General features: G+C 46.3%; 1 protein-coding gene across 1 annotated transcript in view; it reads left to right on the top strand.

The window, feature by feature from the left end:
• Window positions 1-23,351, top strand: part of ITGAE (integrin subunit alpha E) — a 62,122-nt gene that overhangs the window by 5,451 nt on the left and 33,320 nt on the right. The window contains 7 exon segments of the mRNA XM_070389241.1: window positions 11,911-12,031; window positions 19,113-19,204; window positions 20,664-20,731; window positions 21,068-21,185; window positions 21,403-21,537; window positions 21,914-22,029; window positions 22,626-22,777. Of these exon segments, the coding sequence (XP_070245342.1) occupies window positions 11,911-12,031; window positions 19,113-19,204; window positions 20,664-20,731; window positions 21,068-21,185; window positions 21,403-21,537; window positions 21,914-22,029; window positions 22,626-22,777 (802 nt within the window).

Raw genomic sequence — 23,351 nt, 5'->3', positions numbered from 1 at the left:
GGAAAGCAATAAAGTACAGATTTTGTGTCGGGCTCAGGGAACAGGAATGAGAATTGAAAGGTGAAAGCAGACACTGCCCCTCAGAGGGAGCCTGCGCCTTCAGCCTTTGGAAGATTGGTTTTTAACAAAGTTTCAAGTGTGTACAGAAATAAAGAAAACGAGGGGACTTCCCTGGTGGTCCAAGGGTTAAGCCTCTGCCCTTTCACTCCATGGGGCATGGGTTCAGTCCCTGGTTGGGGAACTAAGATCCTACATGCTGAGTGGTGTGGCCAAAAGAAAAGGACATTAGTAAACCCAATCCCAATATGCCCATCACCCAGATGACACAGCTATCAAGATCTTGTCACACCTGCTGCATTGATTTCAGCTGTCATTTTTTGTTTGCTTTACCAAAGTATGTTAAAGTCTTGATGCTCACAGCTTGGTCTGAGGACCAGATGCAGCCTGGCATCACTTACCAGCCTGTCGGACTAGGATCTCAGCCCCACTCCCTCACGTCCTGAATCAGAACCTACAATTTAGAAGAAGATCCTTGGGTGATCTGTTTGCACTTTCATGCTTTGGAAGCTTTATTTGAAGGAAAATCCCCACCGTCAGTCATTTTACCCTCAAATGCTTCAATACAAATTTTTAAAGTAAGGGGATATCCTCTTACAGTCGCAATGTTCTCATCACCTAACAAAATGAACAGTAATTCTTTGTTAATGTCTAATGTTGTTGCTCATTTGCTAAGCTGTGTCTGATTCTTTGCAACCCCATGAACCGCAGCACGCCAGACTCCCCTGCCTTTCACTATCTCCTGGAGTTTGTTCAAATTCATGTCCATTAAGTCAGTGATGCCGTCTAACCCTCTCATCCTCTGCCACCTCCTCCTCCTTTTGCTAATACTCAGCTTGTATTCGAATCTTCCTGACGGTCTCCACATGTCTATTTTTAACAGTTGATGAGTTCAGATCAAGAGCCTAACAAGGCCCAGACATCACGTGCGGTTGCTATGCCTTTCTTAGTCTAGAGGGGCCCCCTCGCTCATTTGGGCGTCTGTGTGTCCTTTTCAAATCTTTGCTTGACTGCAGAGCTCCGACGCTTGTCCTGCAGAACAAATAAATCTTCATGAAAGATTTGCGTGTTTGCTTCCTCTCAGAGTGATTTGTCCTTCAACCCCCTGTATTTCCTGAAACCTGGCAGTTAGGGCTAATGCCTTCAGTAAAGGCAGGTTTAACTTTTTTTGACGAGCACACTTTATACCAGCCATCCCCAACCTTTTTGGCACCAGGGGCTGGTTTTGTGGAAGACAACTCTTCTGGACAGTTGGGGTGAGGGGATGTTTTCAGGATGATTCAAGCACACTGAATTTCTTGTGCACTTTACTTCTATTATTATTGCATCAGCTCCACCTCAGATCATCAGGCATTAGATCCCGCAAGTTAGGGACTCCTAGTCAAAAAAATCAGGAGGATTTTGCCATTTTTCCTGCATTTCCCTTGCTCCTTTTTTCGGTTTCCTCTGCTGAGGTATTTTAAAGACTTGCTTCTTGGTGTGGTCTGATGACTGGCAGCCTGGACACCACATGGGAGCTGTTAGAAATGCAGAGTCTTGGGCCCCAGTATTCTTCCTGGGGAGTCACACTAGGAGGCACACATGCCTGGGGGACCCACTCTTAGGGGCGCTAAGATGAACTAGTGGGCTGGGGGTGTCAGTCTAATTGTGAAGCGCTCTATCAAGCTTTCATCCAAGTAGTTTCTTCCATTGATGATTGTGGCCTGAATTAACTGTTGTATTTCATTCAGATCAGATCAGATCTGATCAGTCGCTCAGTCGTGTCCGACTCTTTGCGACCCCATGCATCGCAGCACGCAAGGCCTCCCTGTGCATCACCAACTCCCGGAGTTTACCCAGACTCACATCCATCAAGTCAGTGATGCCATCCAGCCATCTCATCCTCTGTCATCCCCTTCTCCTCTTGCCCCCAATCCCTCCCAGAATCAGAGTCTTTTCCAATAAGTCAACTCTTTGTATTTCATTAGGACTTGCAAAATTGTATGCTTTTTTTGTTTTTGACTGCATTACATGTGGAATCGTAGTTCCCCAACCAGGGATTGAACGTATGCCCCCTGCACTGAAAACTTGGAGTCTTAACTCCAAATTAAGACTTAAATCCAAATCCATTGGATTGCCAGGGATGTTCTGCAAAATTCTGTTTTTATGATTCTATTATTCCTTCCCCATTTGTTAGTAATGATTCTTCCTTAAAGAACTTTTTCTCACCAACTAAGACTGTTTGGTGACCCTGAAATGTAGTGCATACAGGAAAGGCAAGAAGATTGTTGAATACTTTCCCTTTAATAGTCGATTTTCAGAGTTAGGGGACAATGCCCTCATTACACTGCCAATGGTGAACAATGCAGTGTTTTGATTTCTTTTGTTTTTGCTTCCTCTTGGACACAACTTGGCGACCGAACAACAACAACAACAAGTCTTTTAAGTATCATTAAGAATCCCTGGAATTTTTATATATTAAATGTGTTTCAGACACTTGCAATTATTATTGTTTTTTAAATTGAACTATAGTTGATTTACAATATTGAGTTAATTTCAGGTGTACAGCAAAAGGATTCCATTATATTGGGTTGGCCAAAAAATTCTTTCAGGTTTTTCCATAAGACATTACACATACACATTCTTTTTCTTTATAGGCTATCACAATATACTGAATATATATATAGTTCCCTGTGCTATACAATAAATCCTTGTTGTTTATCTATTTTATGTATGTGTGCTTCATTCGTGTCCGACTCTTTGCAACCCTATGGACTGTAGCCCGCCAGGCTCTTCTGTTAATGGGATCTGCCAAGCAGGAATACTGGAGTATAGCAGTGTATTAATCTCAAACTCCTAATTTATTCCTTCCCACCCCTGCGATTACTATTTTTTAAGGTAGGCTGTTTTTTGAAGTCACACACAAAAATGAACAAAGTCAGAGCAGTGAATTTTCAAATTAAATCAAATCCACATGCTGATACCCATTTCAAGAAACAGAACATTACTGACATCCATAAACACCTCCTATGGACCCTCCAGTCATTACTTTACCCCCAAGGGTAACCATCCTCCTGACTTCTAATATCATGGATTACTTTGCCTGTTTTGAACTTCACTTAAATGAAATTATACATGTTCTGTTTCGTCCCCAGCGTTTTTCATCTGACCTTGTGTTTATAGATCTACCCACCTTGTCGTCAATTATTTTTGTTGCTGTAGGGTATTCCATTGGTGAATATACTGCAGCTTGTTGGTGGATATGTGGGTTGTTCCAGTTTGGGGTTATTATGAATAGTGAGGCTGTGAACATTCTTGTACATGTCTTTTCATGAATTTATGAACATATTTCTATTGGATTTATGCCTAAGGCTAGAATTGCTTAGTCATGAGTTATGCATATATTCAGCTGTAGTTGATAATAGCCAAACGATTTTCTAAAGGGGTTATACAAATTTACACCCCCACCAGCAGTATATGACTATTCTAGTGGCTCTACGTTATTGTTAACACTTGGTATTATCTTTTTCGGTTTAGCCATTCTGGTGGTTATGGAGTGGTATTTTTACCGAAAGAGTATGTGTGAGGTCTGGCTGCTCACTGCTCAAAAGCCAGTAAACAGGCCAAGTAGGTGGAAAGGAAAGTTTGCTTTATTTCAGAAGCCAGCAGCTGGAGCTTGAGGGGAGGTGGATGTCTGTCCAAAGTCCAATCCCCCCCCATCCCCGGCAACCAGTGGGGCAGGAGCTTTTATAGACAGAAGGATGGGGTGGTGGGGGTGGCTACATGCAGAAACCGCAGTCAGCTCTGATAGTCATCTTCAAATTGGTCATCAGTGGTCTGACCAGTGTCATCTTGATTGTTTTAGGTACAGTTAATCTTCAGTTCCAGAGTCTGTTTGTTCCCATTTCTTTGTGGCCAGTTCTTGGAATTGTGGCAGGAATTGTCCTGGGTACAGTCTGGTCATCATGTAGTTAACTTGTCTGCCTGGTGTAGCTAGAAGACAGCTCCCAGGACATGGCTCAGAGTATTACCTATAGCCCTTGAGAAAGAATTAAAGGTCCTTGACTATGCTTAATGACTACGTTATTATTATTTAGTCTCCTTTGACAGTTTCCCTTTGATTCTGCCTTTCTCACTTCTCGGATAAAACTATTTGACTAAAGTTTTCCACAGACAAAAGGCAGGCAGAGGTGCCAGGGTGGGGGGCAAGGACCCATAAGGTCTTGCGCTGTTTCAGCATCACACAATCTCAGTTTGCCCTTCTGTGAAGTCTAATGATGACTTCTCATGATTACTGGACGTTGGATAGTCTCTTTTGTGAAACGTCCTTCTTTCTGTTAGCTTACATGCCTTTTTCATACCCATTTGTGGTCAGATGCTTGTATTGCAAACATCTCCTCTCTGTGGCTTGCCTCTCTCGTCTTTTAGTGATGTCTTCTGATAAACAGTTCTTAAGTCTAATGAAGTTCAGCTTATCAATGCTTTTCTTTATAGCTAGTGTTTTTTTGTGATCTGTTTAAAAAGTATCTGTCTACCCTAGGGTCCTTAGTTTTCTCTTAAAAGCTTTCTTATTTCATTTTTCATAGTTAGATATATGGTCCATCTAAACCCACATTTAAATCTTCAGTTCATCAGGAATTGATTTTTTGTGCCTATAATTTTTTTCAATGTTGATATCCAAGTGACCCAATCCAATGTATTTAAAAGATCATTCTTTCACCACTGTTCCTTACTGTCACCCTTGTCCTAAATCAAGTGACTATATGTTTTTGGGCTCTCTGTTTCATTGATCTATTTGTCTATCCTAATGCCAATATAATTCTGTTTTAATAACTGTAAGTTTATAATATTGATAAATGATAAATCCAAAAATTTTATTCTTATTCTTCAGGAGTACCTGACTATTCTTGCCCATTGTGTTTCTTTCTCTCTTCTTTTTTTTAATGTCAGCTCTGTCTTTCTTGTTTAAAAAATTAATTTATTTCTTAATTGGAGGAAAATTGCTTTGTAGTGTTGTGTTGGTTTCTGCCCTAGAACTCGAATCAGTCATAATTATATTGCCCTTTGCATTTTCACATAAATTTTTTAAATGGCTTGCTAACATCTCCCCCCTCCCCACAATAACTTGCTAGGATTTTTTTTTTTAACTAATCAATTTCATTTTATTTGTTTATTTGGCTGCCTTTATTTGGGCTATGAACTGTAGCCCATCAGTTTCCTCTGTCCATGGGATTCTCCAGGCAAACACTGGAGTGTGTTGCCATGCCCTCCTCCAGGGGGTCTTCCTGACCCAGGGGTCGAACCTGCATCTCTTTTATGTCTTCTGCAGTGGCGGGTGGGTTCTTTACCATCACAGCCACCTGGGAAGCCCTAAGTTGTATATACTATCCTCTTATTTCATGAATGTCTTAGGATGTGTTCTGATGTAGTTTTTTCATTCATATTGGTAATTTCTATGTTCTCTCTCTTTTTTTTTCTTCCTTAATCAGTGTTGCTAGAGGTTTATCAGTTTTATTACTCTTTCTAAAAACCAAGCTTTGATTTTCTCTATGTAGGTTAGTTTTCTATTTCATCGATATGCTCATATCTTTATTCCTTCCTGTATTCTCTCTGAGTTTGATTTGGTTTCCATTTAGCTTTTTGAGATGGAATATTAGATAACTAGTTTTCAGTTTTTCTTTCTTTTTTTTTAAACATATGCATATAATGCTGTATGTTTCCTCTAAGCACTTCTTTAACTGTATCACACAAGTTTTGATTTGTCCTATCTTAATTCTCATTTAGTAAGGTCTCCATTTTTGACCTTACATTATTTAGAAGTACATTGCTTATTTTCCAAGAAGTTCAGATTTTTCTTGCTTTCTTTTTGTTATTGATTTCTAGTTTAATTCTACTATAGTCAGAGAACATACTCTGGATTATGTCAATCCGTTGAAACGTACTGAGGTTTATTTTATGACCCGGCACACTTATGGTCAATTTTGATATTTCATGTGTACTTGAAAAAAATGTTTACTTTGCCATTGTTGGCTATAATATTCTGTTAGTTGATTATATCAAGTTTGTTAATTGTGTTGTTCAGATCTTCTAAATACTTACTGGATTTGGTTTTTTGCTTTTTTTTGGTCTACCTAATATGAAAGACTTGTTAAATCTTTTAGTTCAATCAATTTTTGCTTTGTATAGTTTGAAGTAATGTTATTGGAGACATACATATTTAAAGTGGTTATATCTTCCTTAGGAGTGAAGAACCACATAGTCGTAAGTTTTGTATTTCCTTCTCTTCTTTAGTTAAAAGAATAGTTTATACCTGTCTGTTGCTTAAGGATTTTACTTTGTTCCTAAAATCTCTACTGCCAAGTGAAAAGCCATTAATTGGGGGGAAAAAAAAAACTTCCATCAGTTTTTCAAATGAAAAATTGTGATGCATTCCAGCCACCCCAATATCTAAATAACTTTTAATGATGGAAAATTTTATAAATTTACAAACAAAACAAGTATATATTAAAAACCCAATCGTTTGAATATAAAATTACAATTTACAGATACAACTTATTGTAATGAAGGCTTGCTGTCCTCATTAGAGGAGGAAAGGAAGACTCAGGGGTGGGTGGTGGAGGATGGGTGTGAGGGGGTCGTTACTAAAAAAGTACATTTTCCTTTCTGTACCACTTCTTTACTGTTTTTTAACTTTTGGGGGACCTATGGCTATCTTACATTCAAACTCCCTTTAAAAATAAAGTCACAGAGAAATATTTTGAGGCCAAAATAAATACTAAACCTTAAAATCACTTCAAGACACATGGAAACAGCTTGTGCACTCAGTAGCCTGTAGAATCATAGAAGACAGTATCTCTTCAGCCTCCTCGATGGGCATACATATGCAAAACAAAGTATATGAGGTTTACCTGAACTTGGGGCTTCCCTGGTGGCTCAGATGGTAAAGCGTCTGCCTGCAATGTGGGAGACCCAGGTTCAATCGCTGGGTGGGGAAGATCCCCTGGAGAAGGAAATGGCAACCCACTCCAGTCCTCTTGCCTGGAAAATCCCATGGACAGAGGAGCCTGGTAGGTTATGGTCCATGGGGTCGAAAAGAGTCAGACACAACTGAGCAACTTCACTTTCACTTTCACACTTTCAAATATGGCAAGCAATGCAGGTTTGTTTCCTATGATATTGTTGGGCTAAGAAACTCTCATGTAAGTAAATTGGTGCATATGTTTTTGCCTGAAAATGTAATGTCAGAATACACTTCCTTATAGCATGTTTATTTGGTGTATTCAGGGGTGAAAAAAACCATTGTATCAACACAGAAAAAAGGAATGTCCTTTTTTTAAGTGGCATGGCTGGGCGCGCCCCAGCAGTCCAGTGGTTAGGACTTGGTGCTTTAGCTGCCGTGGTCCTTCATTCAATCGCTGGTTGAAAACTAAGATCCTGCAAGCTGTGGGGTGTGGCCAAAGCAAAAACAAAAAAAATTGAGCGAAACTCAAGAAGTGGCATAGCTTGTCAAGAGCCATTGTGACAAAAAGTTGTTAATTGAGGGGTATTTGAACAGGTAAGTCTATAGACTGAGCTTCACTTTGCCTTTTTTTCCCATGCAAACATATATTGTAATTTTAAGCAGTGGCACAGCACGGTCAAACCATGCTTTTGAAAATTCTTTCTGACTACTGGTATGGAAAGGATGTACCTGGAGGGACAAATCTGAAAAGAGAAAGGCAGGAGACTAATGAATGTGTTCAAGCAGGAGAAAGTGAGGTCAGTGGGGCAGAACTGAGTCCCTGGGGACACCAAATTGCATGTGAGAATTCTGAGAATGATAAAGTGGTGTTTCAAACCTATGGGAATAATATAAGCTATTTGAGAAGGAATGCTGGGACAATTTCATTTGGGGGGAAGAAAAACGAAAGCTGGGTATATGCAAAAATAAAATCTAGGGACTTTCATGGCAGTCCAGGGGTTAGGACTACAAGGGACATGGGTTTGAACCTTGGTCAGGGAACTAAGACCCCACAAGCTTCATGGTACAGCCAAAAGAAAAAAGTCTAGATGAATCAAAGATGCAAGCATAAAAAAATGAAACAAGTAACATACTGGAGAAAATAAGAGTGAATTAAAAAAATAATCTCTGGTGGGAAAGTGTGACACAGGAAAAATAATTTGACTACATAATAAATGTAGGTTTGGGAAAAACTATAAGGAAGTCGAACAAATACCTAAGTGACACGTTGACAATTTCTTTTGGGAAAAAAAGCTCTTGTATATTAAATAAGAAAACTTCCCTGGTGGTCCAGTGGTTAGGACGCCGAACTTCTACTGTGAGGGGGGTGAGGATTTAATCCCTGGTCAGGGAACTAAAGATCCCACATGCCATGTTGTATGGCCAAAAGAATGAAAAAGAAAACAATAAAGACCTCTTTAAGATGGGTAATGTACATGAATAGACAGAAAACAGCTTATAATAAGAGGCTTGACTTGACTCCTAATTAAAAAGTAGTTTTGGAAGCAAATGATGAGATACTCTTTTAAAACAAGGATGAAGAGGTCTGCACAGTCAGCTCAAGCAATGCTGTGGGAAATAGGCCTTCCATTTTGTTGTTGGAGTACAAATTGGCACAGCCTGTTTGGGGAGCAATCTATCCATATCAATTCTGCCTCCCCGAGTTTCGCCCCCACATTTTTAGTGAAGAATTTCCACACATAGAGAAAAGTTGAAAACCTTGTGCAGTGGACAACCACATATGACTGACTTTGTTGTAGGAAGGGGGAGGCCCCCTTTCAGGGCCCCAGGAGCCGGCTCTCGTCTAACACTTGGAAAAGAATTGTCTGAGGAGACACGTGCTGACAAAGCAAGACATTTTACTGGGAAAGGGCACCCGGGTGGAGAGCAGTAGGGTACGGGAACCCAGGAGAACTGCTCTGCCGCGTGGCTCGCAGTCTCGGATTTTATGGTGATGGGATTAGTTTCCGGGTGGTCTTTGGCCAATCATTCTAATCCAGTGTCTTTCCTGGTGGCGCACGCACCGCTCGGCCAAGATGGATGCTGGCGAGAGGGGTTGTGGGAAGTGGACGGACACGCGATGTCTCCTTTTGACCTTTCCTGGACTCTTGTGGTTGGTGGTGGCTTATTAGTTCCGTATTCCTTACCAGGATCTCCTGTCATAAAACAACTCATGCCAATGGTTACTATGGTGCCTGGCCAGGGTAGGCGGTTTCAGTCAGTGTGCTTCCCCTAACAACTTGACAATGTACAGATTTTACAATACATATACTGCCGAGGTCCAGCCCCGGTGGAGTCAGGGGTTTCGAAGGGGAGCCGACTTCAGCGATCAGGAAACAACAGCTTATTTAAATGTTAATTAAAGATATAAAGAGTGGTTAAATAAGGATAGCTCAGTGAGAAAATTTAGTGGAGAAAAGAGGCTGAATAATTCAGCCAGAAGGTGAGAGAAAGAACGACATGGGGAGACCAAGTTTCGGTGAACAAGGCCCACACTTTATTTTCCACAGTAGTTTTTATACCTTAAGTTACGCATAGAGGATAATGGGGGAAGGGGTGGAGTCATGCAGTAAGCCAGGCTTTCTTCCTGCAAACTTATCATATGCAAAAGCTTAGGTGATTTGCATCATCTTCTGGCCCAGAGGCCTGTTAACATTTTAAGACCCTTTCTTCAGAAAACTTATTTTTCTCTAAAGGTGATTAGTCAGGCGCCACCCTCCAAAAGCATTAGATAAAGTTGCATTCCTACAGGGCAAAGGTGTGGTGGGCTATAACAAGAAAAAGAATTAACTCAAGGGTCCAAGGTTACAAACATTAAAGCTACTACTTACACCAATTATATTAATCAATACACTGCCAGGGACACAGTAGGTAAGGGATATGGAGACTTAGCAGCAAACATTGGCCCAACAAGTGAAAAACCCTTCACCAATACAATTTCTAATCAATCTTTTAACTGCTCAAAGGACTCTGTATTTAGACAGTTTAGAACATCTCATGCCTCTCACAGTTGGGAGGCTCTGAGCAATCACATGTGGCCAGAAAAACCTATTCAGGCAGGCTAGAGGACTTCCAAAGGAATTTGTAGGTTGAAACACTATCACACCCAGGAACTTTATTAACTGGAGCTGTAAGTTAATTTTTTCAAAGAGAGGTAGTGGGGGACAGCCCCCCGTAAAGTCAGAGGTGTAGGTGAGAGCACAAAGCAGAAAGTAGGCAGACTCTGGTTTTGAGGGTAGATGCTCGAGAATTTCCAGGGGGACTCCTGAGGTTCGATCCCGCCTTTGCGTACCCCGAGCCTCCTTCCTCATGACCTTTGCCACAGGCGGAGTTCCTCACGCTGGCTCCAGGCAATATACTTTTGTGTATCACATATATGTAAAATATGTGTGAGAGCGCAAATACAACAAAATGTTGACAATTGTAATTAATGTATATAAAAACATTTATTTATATCCACCTCTATGTAAATTACCATCCATATATATATCCAGCTATCCACCCATCAAGCCGGCTTACATTTTGATGCATTTCAAAGTAAATTGCAGGCCAGCACAGTTTATCCCTAAACATTTCAGCATACATGTTAACTAGAATTCAATATTTGCTTATGGTTCTTTTTTTTTTTTTTTTTTTTTTTGAGGTAAAATTTACATAGTGAGGCACACAAATTTTAAGTGCAACATTTGATGTATTTTTGACAAATTCATGTCTTTGTAATCCAAATGCCTATAGAGATGTAGGCTATTTCCAACACCCCAAAAAGCTCCTCTCTGCCCCTTCTCAGTTAATTCCCACCCCAACTCTCACTACTCCAGGCAATATTTTTTGCTACAGTTTTTTAATATTTATTTTTCTCTATTCATTTCAGCTGTGCCTGGTCTTACTTGCAGCACATGGGATCTTTAGTTGTGGGAACTCTTAGTTCAGCATGTGGGATGTAGTTCCCTGACCAGGGACTGAACCTGGATTCCCGCACTGGGAACTCAGAGTCTTAGCCAATGGACCAACCAGGGAAGATTCACCCATCTTGTTGTCCATGTCAATTGTCTGTTTCTATTTACTTCTGAATAGTATTCATTGTCTGAAAATATCCGTTTATCCATCCCCCAGCAGATGGTCATTTGGGTTGCTCCAGTTTGGGACTGTTACAAATAGGTATTTTTGAGGACGTATCTTTTCTCTTGGGTCAATTGATGGAGGTGTATGTAGACAGAATGTAAGCAGATCCTCTCCATTGGGCCCATAGTCTATTTTAACTTTGGTACCTGACACAGTGATGAGCATGTGCTTTGAGGCAGGTACAGAAAGTGAACAGTGGGAGGTGTGAGAAGGTGGGAAGTGCTCTGGGACAGAACCACAGAAGGCTTCCTGGAGGAGGGGGCCTTGGTGCCAACATAGCTTGGTTTAGTAGGAGGGTCAGGGGTTCTGGGTCAGACACACCTGCATTCCAGTCCTATTCCTATAGAAAAAGACCCTTGGTTGATGAGCCGGGGGTTGTGGGTGCAGGGGACTTCCCTGACTGTCCCTGGTTAAGACTTTACCCTTCCACTGCAAGGAGCACTAATTTGATCCCTGCTCAGGGAACTAAAATCTTGCATGCCACAAGTCATGGCCAAAGGTAAAAAAAAAAAAAAAAGAAGACCTCCTGGGGCAGGGATCCTTGGTACAGACACAGCTTGGTTTAGCTGGAGGATCAAGGGTTCTGGGTTAGATGTGCCTGTGTTCCAGTCCCATTCTTATGGAAAAAAAAACAAAAAACAAAAATCCCTGGGAGTCCTGCTTTTCCCATCTTTAAAGTGGGGATAATAGCATGGCGGGAGGTGATGGAATAACGATGCCTCTCCTGTTAATTGTTCTTCTTTCCCCCTCAGGCCTGGCTCCCCTGGCCGCCTTCAATGTGGATGTGGTCCGGACCTGGGTGACTCCTGAGGGCGGCGACCCCTATGTGCTTAGCTCCCTTCTGCATCAGGACTCCAGCACCAAGAAGACCTGGTGAGCAGATAGGGGATGGGCAGTGGGGACCGAAGGGTCCTTGGAGAGCTGGAGAAGGCCCCAGACAAGGCTGTGGTACCCCACTCCACAGCTTGGGAGAACCCCTTTCAGAAGGGCATGCAGGGGAGAGGCCATGAGCCCAGGGTCAGTCCTTGCAGGCTGGCCCCTGACCTCACTCTGGCCTCTTCTGGGGTGGAGGAGGGGGAGACTAACTACCTCTCTTTTGTCTCTTACAAAAGTAACACATGCTCAATATAGAAATTTTGGGCAGTGACAAAAAAATATTTTTTTTAATGGAAATTATGAGGCAGGCGGGCGTAGTGGTCACGAGCGAGGCCGGGGCTGTGGGTCTGGCCACTGTGGTTGGGCGACAGCTTCACTCTGTATTTATAGCAAGACACTCAACCCCCAGCCTCAGTTTCTCATCTCTGCAATGGGGGTGATATTTTCCTACTTTACAGGGTTGTTGCAAAGACTGTCTGAGTTAATGCACGTTAAGGGTTTGACACAATTTATGGCTAAGTTTATTGATATTTCTCCTGGCAATCTTGATTCCAGCTTGTGTTTCTTCCAGTCCAGTGTTTCTCATGATGTACTCTGCATATAAGTTAAATAAGCACGGTGACAATATACAGCCTTGACGTACTCCTTTTCCTATTTGGAACCAGCCTGTTGTTCCATGTCCAGTTCTAACTGTTGCTTCCTGACCTGCATACAGATTTCTCAAGAGGCAGGTCAGGTGGTCTGGTATTCCCATCTCTTTCAGAATGTTCCACAGTTTACTGTGATCCATACAGTCAAAGGCTTTGGCATAGTCAATAAAGCAGAAATAGATGTTTTTCTGGACCTCTCTTGCTTTTTCCATGATCCAGCAGATGTTGGCAATTTGATCTCTGGTTCCTCTGCCTTTTCTAAAACCAGCTTGAACATCAGGAAGTTCACTGAATTGAACTGATGGCTAAGTTTAAGATCAATACACATCACTTTGTATTTTAAACATATCATCCATACCCACCCAATAGATAAGCAAAACATTTTGTCTGACAACATTCTGTTGGCCAGGATGTGGTGAAGGAGGGACTTGTGGAAATGCGAGTTGGTATCATCTCCTGGGTGAATCATTTTGTCGTATCAAGCAGGTCTGAGGATGCACATAGCCTTTGACTTGGGGATCCCACCCCTAGATACCAACCCCAGGGGTATTCTCAGATACTCGTAGAGGTATCGATTGTGATGCTGTTTTGAAATAAGCATCATTGGAAAGTGAAAGAAATAAGGTGTGAATCACCTAATGTGATACCAAAAGCTGGTAAAATGAATGAATTGAGTGCAATGGTTATGAACTGAGTCAATCTCAAAACATATTGTAAAATGGAGAAGGCAGGTTGTAGAATGATTTATACCACGGCCCTTCACTCCACAAGCATTTATTTATTTTAAAAATATTTATGTATTTGGCCGTGCCAGTCTTTAGCTGCGGCATGTGGGGTTTCTCCTTGGAGCATGTGGAATCTGATTCCCTGACTGGGGATGGAAACCAGGCCCCCTGCATTGGACCCATTGGACCACCAGAGTCCTTTCACAAGCATTCATACAGAGCACCTACTGTGTGCCAGGCCCTGAGGGTACCGTGGTGAACAAAACAGACACAAATCCTCATGCTCAAGGAAGGTAGACAATAAGCAAGTCGATCAAATGTGGATTCTATCAGCGGGAGGTAGTGGTGGTATGTAGAGACATGTCTGGTTTTAGAAGTTTTGCAGTCAAGGGTCACAACACACCCTCCAACGTCCCCTGTGGTCGCCAAGATGACAGTCAGGCTTCTCTCCCTCAACACCCAGTCTAGGAATTTCGTCAGCCTTCCCTGTGGCAGTGGTACCCATTGCCGTTGCTAGAGTTTTCCCTTGTGGGAACAGTGCTGATGAGAGGTGTTCTGGCAGTTTCCTTGGCCTATGACAACCAGCGCAGCTCTGCATTTTCTTTCACTGGGCATCTTTTTTAATCAAACACCGGGGAGCCCAGCTGTGGAATTGCTAGATCATGGCTTCTGCACTGGGTCAGCGTTCAGTTTTAACGAAGTTTGCAGTGCCTGACATTCTGATTGCTCCCCAGCTCACGGCTGGGTTTCAGCCTGAGTTATCTGTGACTGTCTCCTGCCCAGCCCCCCTCCCACCAGTACCCCAGCAAGGCCCTCACCACACCCACTTCAGGCCCAACAGACTTTAACCCCTCTCTCTCAGAAGCCAAGCCAAAAGGCCATAGCGGAGGAGGGGTCTTTGAAGTTCCCAGAGCAGAAGGCTCTGAGCCACCCCACCTCCCACCTCAGGGCTGGGGGAAGAGCGCTCTTGGGCTCAAGAAAACCTCCCTGAACACCTGTTGAAGCAGAGAGGGGCTCACAGGTTTGAACGTGCAGGGGAGGAGGATGTGGTGGGAGGCACTTCTGGGTTTCAAACCTTGGAGCCTGAGACCACGGGCTGCTCACAGGGCAGGAAATGCATTTCTGGCTGTCTGGGCCACAGAGGAACTAGCTGGGGTCCCTGGGCAAGGATGATGTGTCCCCTCTTTCCCTCATGTCATTTCTCTGTAAGATGTAACAGCCAGAGCTGGCAGCATCATGGACTTGGCTGCTGCAGTAGGTGGAATGGGATATAAATGTGGTGACTCAGATGGTAAAAGCGTCTGCCTGCAACGCTGGAGACCCGGGTTTGATCCCTGGGTCAGGAAGATCCCCTGGAGAAGGAAATGGCAACCCACTCCAGTATTCTTGCTTGGAAAATTCCATGGATGGAGGAGCCTGACAGTCCAAAGTGTCACAAAGAGTCGGACACTACTGAGCGACTTCACTTTCACTTCACACGGGAAGTATGGGAATAGCCTCTGAGTGAGAGCTGGGTGAAGGTAGGAGATGGGCTGTACTCAGCCCAGGTGTAATAGGGTCTCTGGGGCTATCAGCTGATGGTAAAGTCAGTTAGAATTTAGTTTGCCAGTCTCTTGGTGGATAAACCTGTAGATCAAGAGACCACCCACCATGGAGGGGCTAGTTAAAGGGGTGAGCAGCAGAAGCAGCTCAGACTGGGCCCCAGGCCACGGCACTGCATGACTATGGTATGAAGGCAACCTTGGGTTCTGCAGTGTGCAACGTGTGCAACTGTACGTGGTAGTCCCACCAGAACTCACAGTCTACGTGGGAACAAAAGTCGGGGATAAGCGTAGGTGTCCAGGAGTGGGGGCTTCCTAGAAGGCTTGGAAAGGGTCAAGGTGCTCCTTCTTTGGGGAAGGCTTTTTGACGAACTGGTATTTAGGAAGACTGTTCTGCAGGAAAAGGAGGTGAAAGGCACCACAAGCGGAAGTAACAGCTTGCGCCAAGGCCTAAAGAAGGAAGGAGACCTGAGGCTATTCTAGGCTGCACCTACAGCACCAAAATGTGGTCTGGGTTAGAGCCCAGTTCTGAGCCCACCTTTGTGGGGGAGCAGAGAATAAGGTGCTGGGCCCAGGGCTGAGGCTCGGGCTGGGCAGGGTCTGGGAAAGAGGCAAGGTTGCTGAGCAGGCAACCTAATCTGGGGGCTCAGATTTAAGCCCACAGAGCTGAGCTGCATGCGGCCCTCCTCAACCTCACCCTACACTGGCCCCCTCACCTGCTGCCTGGACAGTCATTCAATCATCACTCAACAAATATTTACCAAGCCCCTGCTCTACAGAAGTGCCACATTCCAGGCGCCTTAAATAATACAACAAACAAGATAGATAAGATCCTTGGGGAACATATCATCTAGGGGGAGAGAGAGATAATAAACAATAAAAAAGTGAACAGGATGCCATCAAACAGGACAAGTTCTGGGAAGGGAATGAATGGGCTGATAAAAAGCAGAGAAACTGGGTTGTGATGTGAGGCTGGTTGGAGAAAGCATTTGTGACAGTTAAGCGAGGCCAAGGAATGAGAATGGGCCAGGTTTGGGGAAAGTAGGGGACAGCAAGGCAGAAGGCCCAAGCCAGCAAAGAGCTGGGTGCAGCCTAGGAACAGCAGCCAGCCCGTGTGGAGCTAGAGCTTGAGGAGCGAAGGAGCTGGAGGGGAGTCTCAGGGTTGGGGAAGGTGCTAGACGGTGCAAGGCCCTGTTGGCTGCAGCGAGGGGTATGGGCAGACTCTCTTTCTAAGGACATGGGAGGTTGCTGATGTAGGGGAGTGATGTGGTGTAATTTACAAGACTGAATTTTAAAAAAGAAATAATAGTTAGGAGGCTATTACTACACATCAGGCGAGATGATGGTGGCAGGGGAGACAGAGAGAAGAGATGTTCTGTAGATATAATTTGGAGGAAAAACCAGTAGGGTTTACTGATGCATTTGATGGAGGGGATGAGTGAAAGAATGAAGCAAGGGGGCCCCCCAGGCCTCGGACTCCAGAACGTGGTGGTCAGGGGTGACATGCATCCGTGGCGGGGAGATGGAAAGGTTCAGTTCAGGCGCAGGAGGACAAGACCATAGTTCTGTTTTGGACATTCTAAATTTGAGAGACGTGTTAGACTCTGGGCAGTAGGTTATTTATTACTTCCTAGGGCTGCTATAACAAAGTCACCACAAACGTGCGACTTTCCTGGTGCTCCAGTGGTTAAGAATCCACCTTCCAGTGCAGGGGACAAGGGTTTAATCCCTGATCAGGGAACTAAGATCCCACACGCTGTGGGGCAACTAAACCTGTGTGCCACATCTACTGAGCCTGCAAGCCACGGCTAGTGAGTCCATGTTCGGCAACAAAAGATCCCACATATAGCAATCAAGACCCAACACAGCCAAATAAATATGTTAAAAACTCACAACAAACTTAAGTGGCTTAGAACAGTACACATTTGTACAGAAACCACAGTTCAGTGGTTAAGACTCTGCCTCTCCAATGCAGGGGGCACAGGTTTGACCCCTGGTCAGGGAACTAAGATCCCACGTGCCCTGTGGCCAAAAAGAAAAAACCAAAAAAAAAACGAATTTATTATCTTAAAGTTTTGAAGCTCAGAGTCCTTCACGGGTCTTACTGAACTAAAATCAAGGAGTTGGCAGGGCTTTGTTCCTTTAGGGGCTCAAGAGGAGAATCTATCTGTACCCTCACTTCTTTTAGCTTCGAGGGACTGCCTGGACCCCTTGGCTTGTGGACCCTCCTCCATCTTTAAGGCCAGCAGCGCCTCCCTCTGATAAGGACCCCTGTGGTTACACTGATGTGCATGCTGGGTCGCCCCGTCATGTACGATTCTTTGCGATGCTTTGGACTGTAGCCCACCAGTCTCCTCTGTCCATGGGATTTTTCAGGCAAAAATACTGGAGTGGACTGCCATTTTCCTCCTCTAGGGGATCTGTCCGACTCTCAGATTGAACCTGAATCTCCTGTGTCTTCTGCACTGCAGGCAAATTCTTTACCTGCTGAGCCATCGGGAAAGCCTGATTACATTGGGCCTACTCACATAATCCAGGATAAACTGTCACAAGATCCTTAACTTAATCACATCTACAAAGTGCCTTTTGCCATAAAAAGTAGCTTATTTGTGGGTTCTGGGAATTAGGACATGGACTTCTCTGGGAGTGGAAGGGTCATTATTCTATTTTCTATAGCTATGCTCATCTGGCTTTTTTTCTTCTTTTTTCCAAGGGTGAAGCTAATTTGTATTTATTCTTATTTTTATTATTTTTTGGCTGTGCCACACAGCATGTGGTGTCTTAGTTCCCTGACCAGGGATTGAACCCTCACTCCTTGCATTGAACGTACAGAGTCTTAACCATTGGACTGTCAGGGAAATCCTTCATTTGGCTGCTGGTGGAGGAATCCTAGAATTGCAGGTATAAAGATGGGGATGTCAGCATCTGTAGGTGTATTGAAGCCAGTGATTGGAGGGGATCGATAGGGAGAGTGTGTGGTGAGGAATACAGGGACCCACCCAGCGCAGGTGACATTTAGAAGTCAGACAGCAAAGGAACAAGCCAAGGATTAGGAGAAGGAATAGTGAGGAAGGTCAGGGGAAATCCAGAAGAAAGTGCTTCAAGGGGGAGATGGGCCCTTAGGAAGATGAGGACGGGAAGGTGTCCCTTGGACTTGGCAATGTGGGGACCACCGCTGACCTTGACAGGAGTCCTATCGGGGTGGAAGTCAGCTTGGGATAAGCTGGGGAGGGCACACACCCAGTATAGATTTTATTATTATCCTGTCAACCATGAAAGATAAAGTGAGAATCTTTCATAACTTCCTAAAATGTCAGGTAACAAGAGGTGAGGAAGTGGCAACCTAACCTTGTTTCTGGCCCCCGGCCCACCATGGCTCATCATGACCTGTCTAAGCGTGTGGTTCCCTTTCATAAAGCCCTCTGTGGCTTCGCACTGCCCTTGGTGTAAAACCCTGGACTTGCTTCCCTGTTACCCTTCCCCAGTGCCCCCTACTCACAGCCCTTAAGACAGAGAGACCTCCCTGTCAGGGGCAGCTCTTATCCTCCCTGGGTGGCATGGACACCGAGAATATTCAGGCCGACGCTGTCTCTGTGTCTCTCTGGGCTCTGAGTCGGGGGCAGAGTTTGCCATCGGGAATCACATCTCCTGAGGCTTCCTTAACCAGGCCGAGGTGCCCAGAACCTCCAGTTCTGACCAGCCCCTGTGAGAGGGGGCACTAGAATGCTCTTCTCAGGAAGCACGGTCACTGAAGCCAGGTGGGGGCAGACCCCCCCAGCAGCCACTAGGAAGCCAGCACTGCCGGCAACAGAAACAACTGTGCTGCTGGTGGCTTCCGGGTGCCCCCCCCCCGATCAAAGAGCAGAGAGTCTTTATTTACCACCAGTATCACCCCGTGTCTGTCAGGGTGGGCCAGCAGGCAGAGAGGGGAGGGATTTAGCCATTGCCTGCTGGAAACCATGTGAAGGTTAAAGCCCGTGCCTCCCTTAAAATGCAGATCCACTGTCCTGGGCTGGGAGCCTGCCTGCCTGTCCTGGGCTGGTCTTTTCCATCGTTTTCCAGATGGGGAGCCTTTGGGTCTCTGGGCCTGGAACGGAAGGACCGAGCCTGGGCAGTGGGGAGGCGACAGGGGATCCTTGACAAGCTCAACTCTTTTGCTCAGGCTCCTGGTCACCAGCCCCAGAACCAGCCGAACAGCAAAGCCCCTGCATCAGTGCTCTCTCATCCAGGATGAGCTCCACTGCCAACCAGTAGGTAAGTCAGCCCCCACTCCAGGGAATACTCCCAGGACCTCCTTTCCAGGAATCCCACTCATCCAGGCCAATCATTCCAGCCCCGGCCCCACCTAATCCGGTCCCTCCACCATAGACTCCGCAGCAACAAGCCTTCCCCCCTGGTGCCCAATCCCATCTCTACCCAACCCTAACCCCTAACCCATCTTTCCAGATCCAATTCTAACAATGAAAATGAAATCGAAAATGTATGGAGTGTTCACCATGTCGCCTGACACTCTTTTATGTACTTCGTGTACTTTTAATTCTCAAAACCACAGCCTTTTACAGAAGAGGAAGCTACAGTTCAGAGAAGGCCTCTGGTTTCCAGTATGACTAACATCACATATCTGGGTAGTACCAAAGATGCGAATCCAACTCCACTTGATTCCAAAACCCACCTACCCCAACTCATTGCACCTCAGTGGGACCCAAGCCTTCCCGCTCCCATCTAACCGTGGCCATCTTGTCGTCCAGCATATTGCTGTTGTTCAGTCGCTAAATTGTGTCCAACTCTTTGCAGCCCCATGGACTGCAGCACGCCAGGCTTCCCTGTTCTTCACCATCCCCCAGAGCTTGCTCAAACTCACATTCATTGAGTTGGTGAAGCCATCCAACCATCTCATCCTCTTTCGTCCCGTTCTCCTTCCGCCTTCAATCTTTCCCAGCATCAGGGTCTTTTCCAATGCATGCGGCCTGCCATATATTAAGTGCTCAATAATGCTGTTTGAATGAACAAAGGAATGGACCTCATTCAGTCATTGACCAAACACTCACCACCCACCCAGCCCGGCTGAAGGCCCATCTTTGCTGATGACCGCTCGGCAGTGTTGGGTGGAGTCCTAGACTGTGAGGGAGGCCCTGTGTTGAACAGCCTCCATCTCTGCCTCAGAAGGGAACATGGTCCAGCACGGTGGCTGAGTGATCCTGTGACTCAAATATGAGAGTCTGCTGAGGTCCACAGTGGGGAGGGAGGGGAAGGAGCTACACTTCTGCCCCTGCAGGTGTGGGGCAATGAGATTCCCCAGGGACGGGACCTGGCGAGGGGAGCGTTCATCAGACTCTCGGCCAGTCCCTCAGCCTCTTGCCCTCCTCCCCCGTGCCGCACACACATGCCAGCTGCTGCTTCTCTACCTGCCTGCCCACCAGCCCAGGAGCCCCTGAGGACCAGCAGCAGGTCTCAGTGTTTCTGGATCCCTATCACCATCTGTCACAGGCCAAGCATAGAGCAGACATCATGGGGCACGTGTTGAACGAGACGCTGAAGGAGCCTGGGGGAGAGGCTTGTCCTTGAAGGCTCCCCCATCCAGCTTCTGGAGGTTGCTCTGAGTGGCCAGCTGGTCCTCATGGGGCCTTGACCAAGACGGCCCTGTGGCCTCAGCCTTGGCTCCTGGGTTGCCTCCCAGCATCCCTCCCCCCTTACCTGGGCTTCACTGTTTCAGAGCACGTCCCCATCCCAAAGGGGAGGTACCAGGGCGTGACGGCTGTCCGGAACCACCACGGTGTTCTGGTGAGTGTGCGTGGCATAGGGGATGGAGGGCCTCGGGGAGCTGGTGGTGACCCCTGTGGTTGACCCCTGTGGATACTAGTCCTGGCTGGTGTGTTATTCTCAGGGCTGAGCCCAGGTATATCATTGATCAACCCCAGGGCTGATGGCGGCTCTGACCTGGGTACACTGTGTGACGCTGACGCTGGCGCTGACTCGTCCTCCCCCTGGGGAGGGGCGAACAGGCTGTTCTGTGGCCCCTGCCTGGTTGAGGCTCTGGGTTCTGGCATGGGGGTGTGGGTGTGGCCTGGGTCAGGGGTGACTCTGGCTTGCCCCTTCTTTGTTCCCCTGTTCTACCAGGTCTGCATTCAAGTGCCAACCCGGCAGCCCCACAGCCTCAGCTCAGAGCTCACAGGCAACTGCAGCCTGCTGACCCCTGACCTCCGTCCCCGGGCCCAGGTCTACTTCTCCAACCTTGGTAAGCACTGGACCTGCGTTGGCCTTGGACAGCTCTGAGGGCTCTCCTGGGGTCTGCAAGAAGAGGCACCAGCCTGCGGTAGATGTGGAGGGACACAGGGGCCTGGAGAGGGCAGGGCAGCCTGGAGAGGGAACCAGGGAAAGCTAAGTGAGGGCTGGCCTGGAGGTGAACCAGGAAGCTGTCTGACTCTGAGCTCTTCCATGTGGACTTTTTAAAGAAAGATTTCTGGATCCCGACGCCCCTGTGGATGCTGAAGCCTGCCCCAGGGACAAAAAAGGCAGCACAGAGAACACAGCCAGGAGGCGACGGGATTTGAAGGTGGAAGAGGAGGAAGAGGAGGAGGAGGCAGCTGGTGAGAAGAGGCAGATCTGGGCTGCTCCCAGAGGCTGTCAGAGCTGACCCCTATGCTGGAGACCTCTAGAGTTGAGGTGTGCCTTTTCCAAGAGGTGGGAGGAGTGGCTGGATTCTGCAGGCTTGACCAGCTCTGTCTCCCCTCATCTGTAGGCCCAGGGAGCAAGGGTGCTGGGAGAGACTCATACATCAGAGCCTGAGCAGGTTCTGGCTCTCTCTGCCTCTGAGACAAAGGCTTCACTCTTGGGAGTGGCATCTGAGTCCCCCCTGAACTGAGCCTTCAGGGCTTGACTGGGCGGGTGCCCTTCAGAGCAGGAAGAGCTGCCCTCACTCCAGACGCCACAGCCACTCCTAACCTGCTCCCCATCTTGGCCCAGGCACTGAGATCGCCATCGTCCTGGATGGCTCAGGAAGCATTGATCCCCCGGACTTCCAGAAAGCCAAAGACTTCATCTACGACATGATGAAGAACTTTTATACGAAGTGCTTTGAGGTGGGCTTCCCTTAGAGCTGGATTCACACAACTTGTGGGTTGTCTACCACCACTGTGAACAAACTGCTTCAAAACATCCACCAAGGATCTGTTCTCCTTCTGTGGGCCAGCCATTCAGGTTGGGCTGAGCTGGGAGGTTCTTCTGCTGTTCTTACCAGGAGTTAATTCCTGCAGATGCAGACACCTGCTTGACTGGACCGTAAATTGCCTTCACTTTTCTGGGCCATTTGTCTCCAACAGCCCAGCCCAACTCTTTCATGGCAAGCACTTTCCAATGCTCTGATTGCATCACATTTCCTGATGTCCATGGGCCAAAGCAAGTCACCACAGCCTATCCTGGAGTCAATGTGGAAGAGGGGGCTACCCAGGGACATAGATTCGGGAGAAGCCCATGATTCCCCAGGAGCCATTGCTATCACACCTTTCTCCACCCCTGCTGGCTTAGAGGTTGCCCTCTGCCTGAGCATCTCCTCCTGCCCAGAGACTAAGAGGAATGAGTGGATTCTTCCACTTCTTCCAGGGGGAGCCATCTAAGGGGTAGGGGTGGCCTTGAGCAGCTCTGCCAAACTCCTCCCTTCTTGGCCCCTGCCCTGCAGTGCAGATTTGCTGTGGTGCAATATGGAGAAGTCATCCAGACCGAGCTTGACCTTCTAGACAGCCAAGACGTTAGAGCCTCCTTGGACAGAGTGAAGAACATCAGTCAAGTGGGAAAAATCACCAAGACTGCCTCTGCCATGCAGCACGTCCTGTGAGTTATCTGTAGACCTACTGGCTGCCAGCCTGTGACCCTGCCCAGAGGCTCTGAGACATCCTGCTTGGAGAAGGTGGCTGGACAGACTATGTAGAGGACAGGGTCAGGGTTCAGGCTCTTCCTTGGCTAAAAGGGGACTGTGAGGTCTTCCAATCCAGCCTTGGCAGATGGATGACACCCCAGGACAGTCCTCCAAAAATTCTTCCAAAGACTACTCCTGTGAGCAGCAGTGGGGCACAGTGCTTACCAGAGGAGTGAGTGGGCAGGCTTCCTGGCTTCAATCCCAGCTCCAGTTTGCACTCGTGAGACTTTGGGCAAGCTGTTTAACTTCTTTGTGTTTCAACTGCCTCACATTAAAATTGAGAATCATAGGGAATTCCCTGGTGGTCCAGTGATTAGGATTCTGCACTTTCACCACTGAAGTCCAGGTTCAATCCCTGTTCAGGGAACTAAAATCCTACAAGCTGCAAGGGGTGGCCAAATAATAATAATAATTATACTTGCCTTATAGGATTTTTGAGGATAAATGGGTTAAAATATGTTCAGTGCTAGGTTTTCTCTGCTGGTTCAG

Source organism: Bos mutus, chromosome 19, assembly GCF_027580195.1.
Source record: "Bos mutus isolate GX-2022 chromosome 19, NWIPB_WYAK_1.1, whole genome shotgun sequence".
Lineage (NCBI taxonomy): Eukaryota > Metazoa > Chordata > Mammalia > Artiodactyla > Bovidae > Bos > Bos mutus.
The sequence above is the reverse complement of the archived record's forward strand: the minus strand, read 5'-3'. Positions and strand labels throughout refer to the sequence as shown.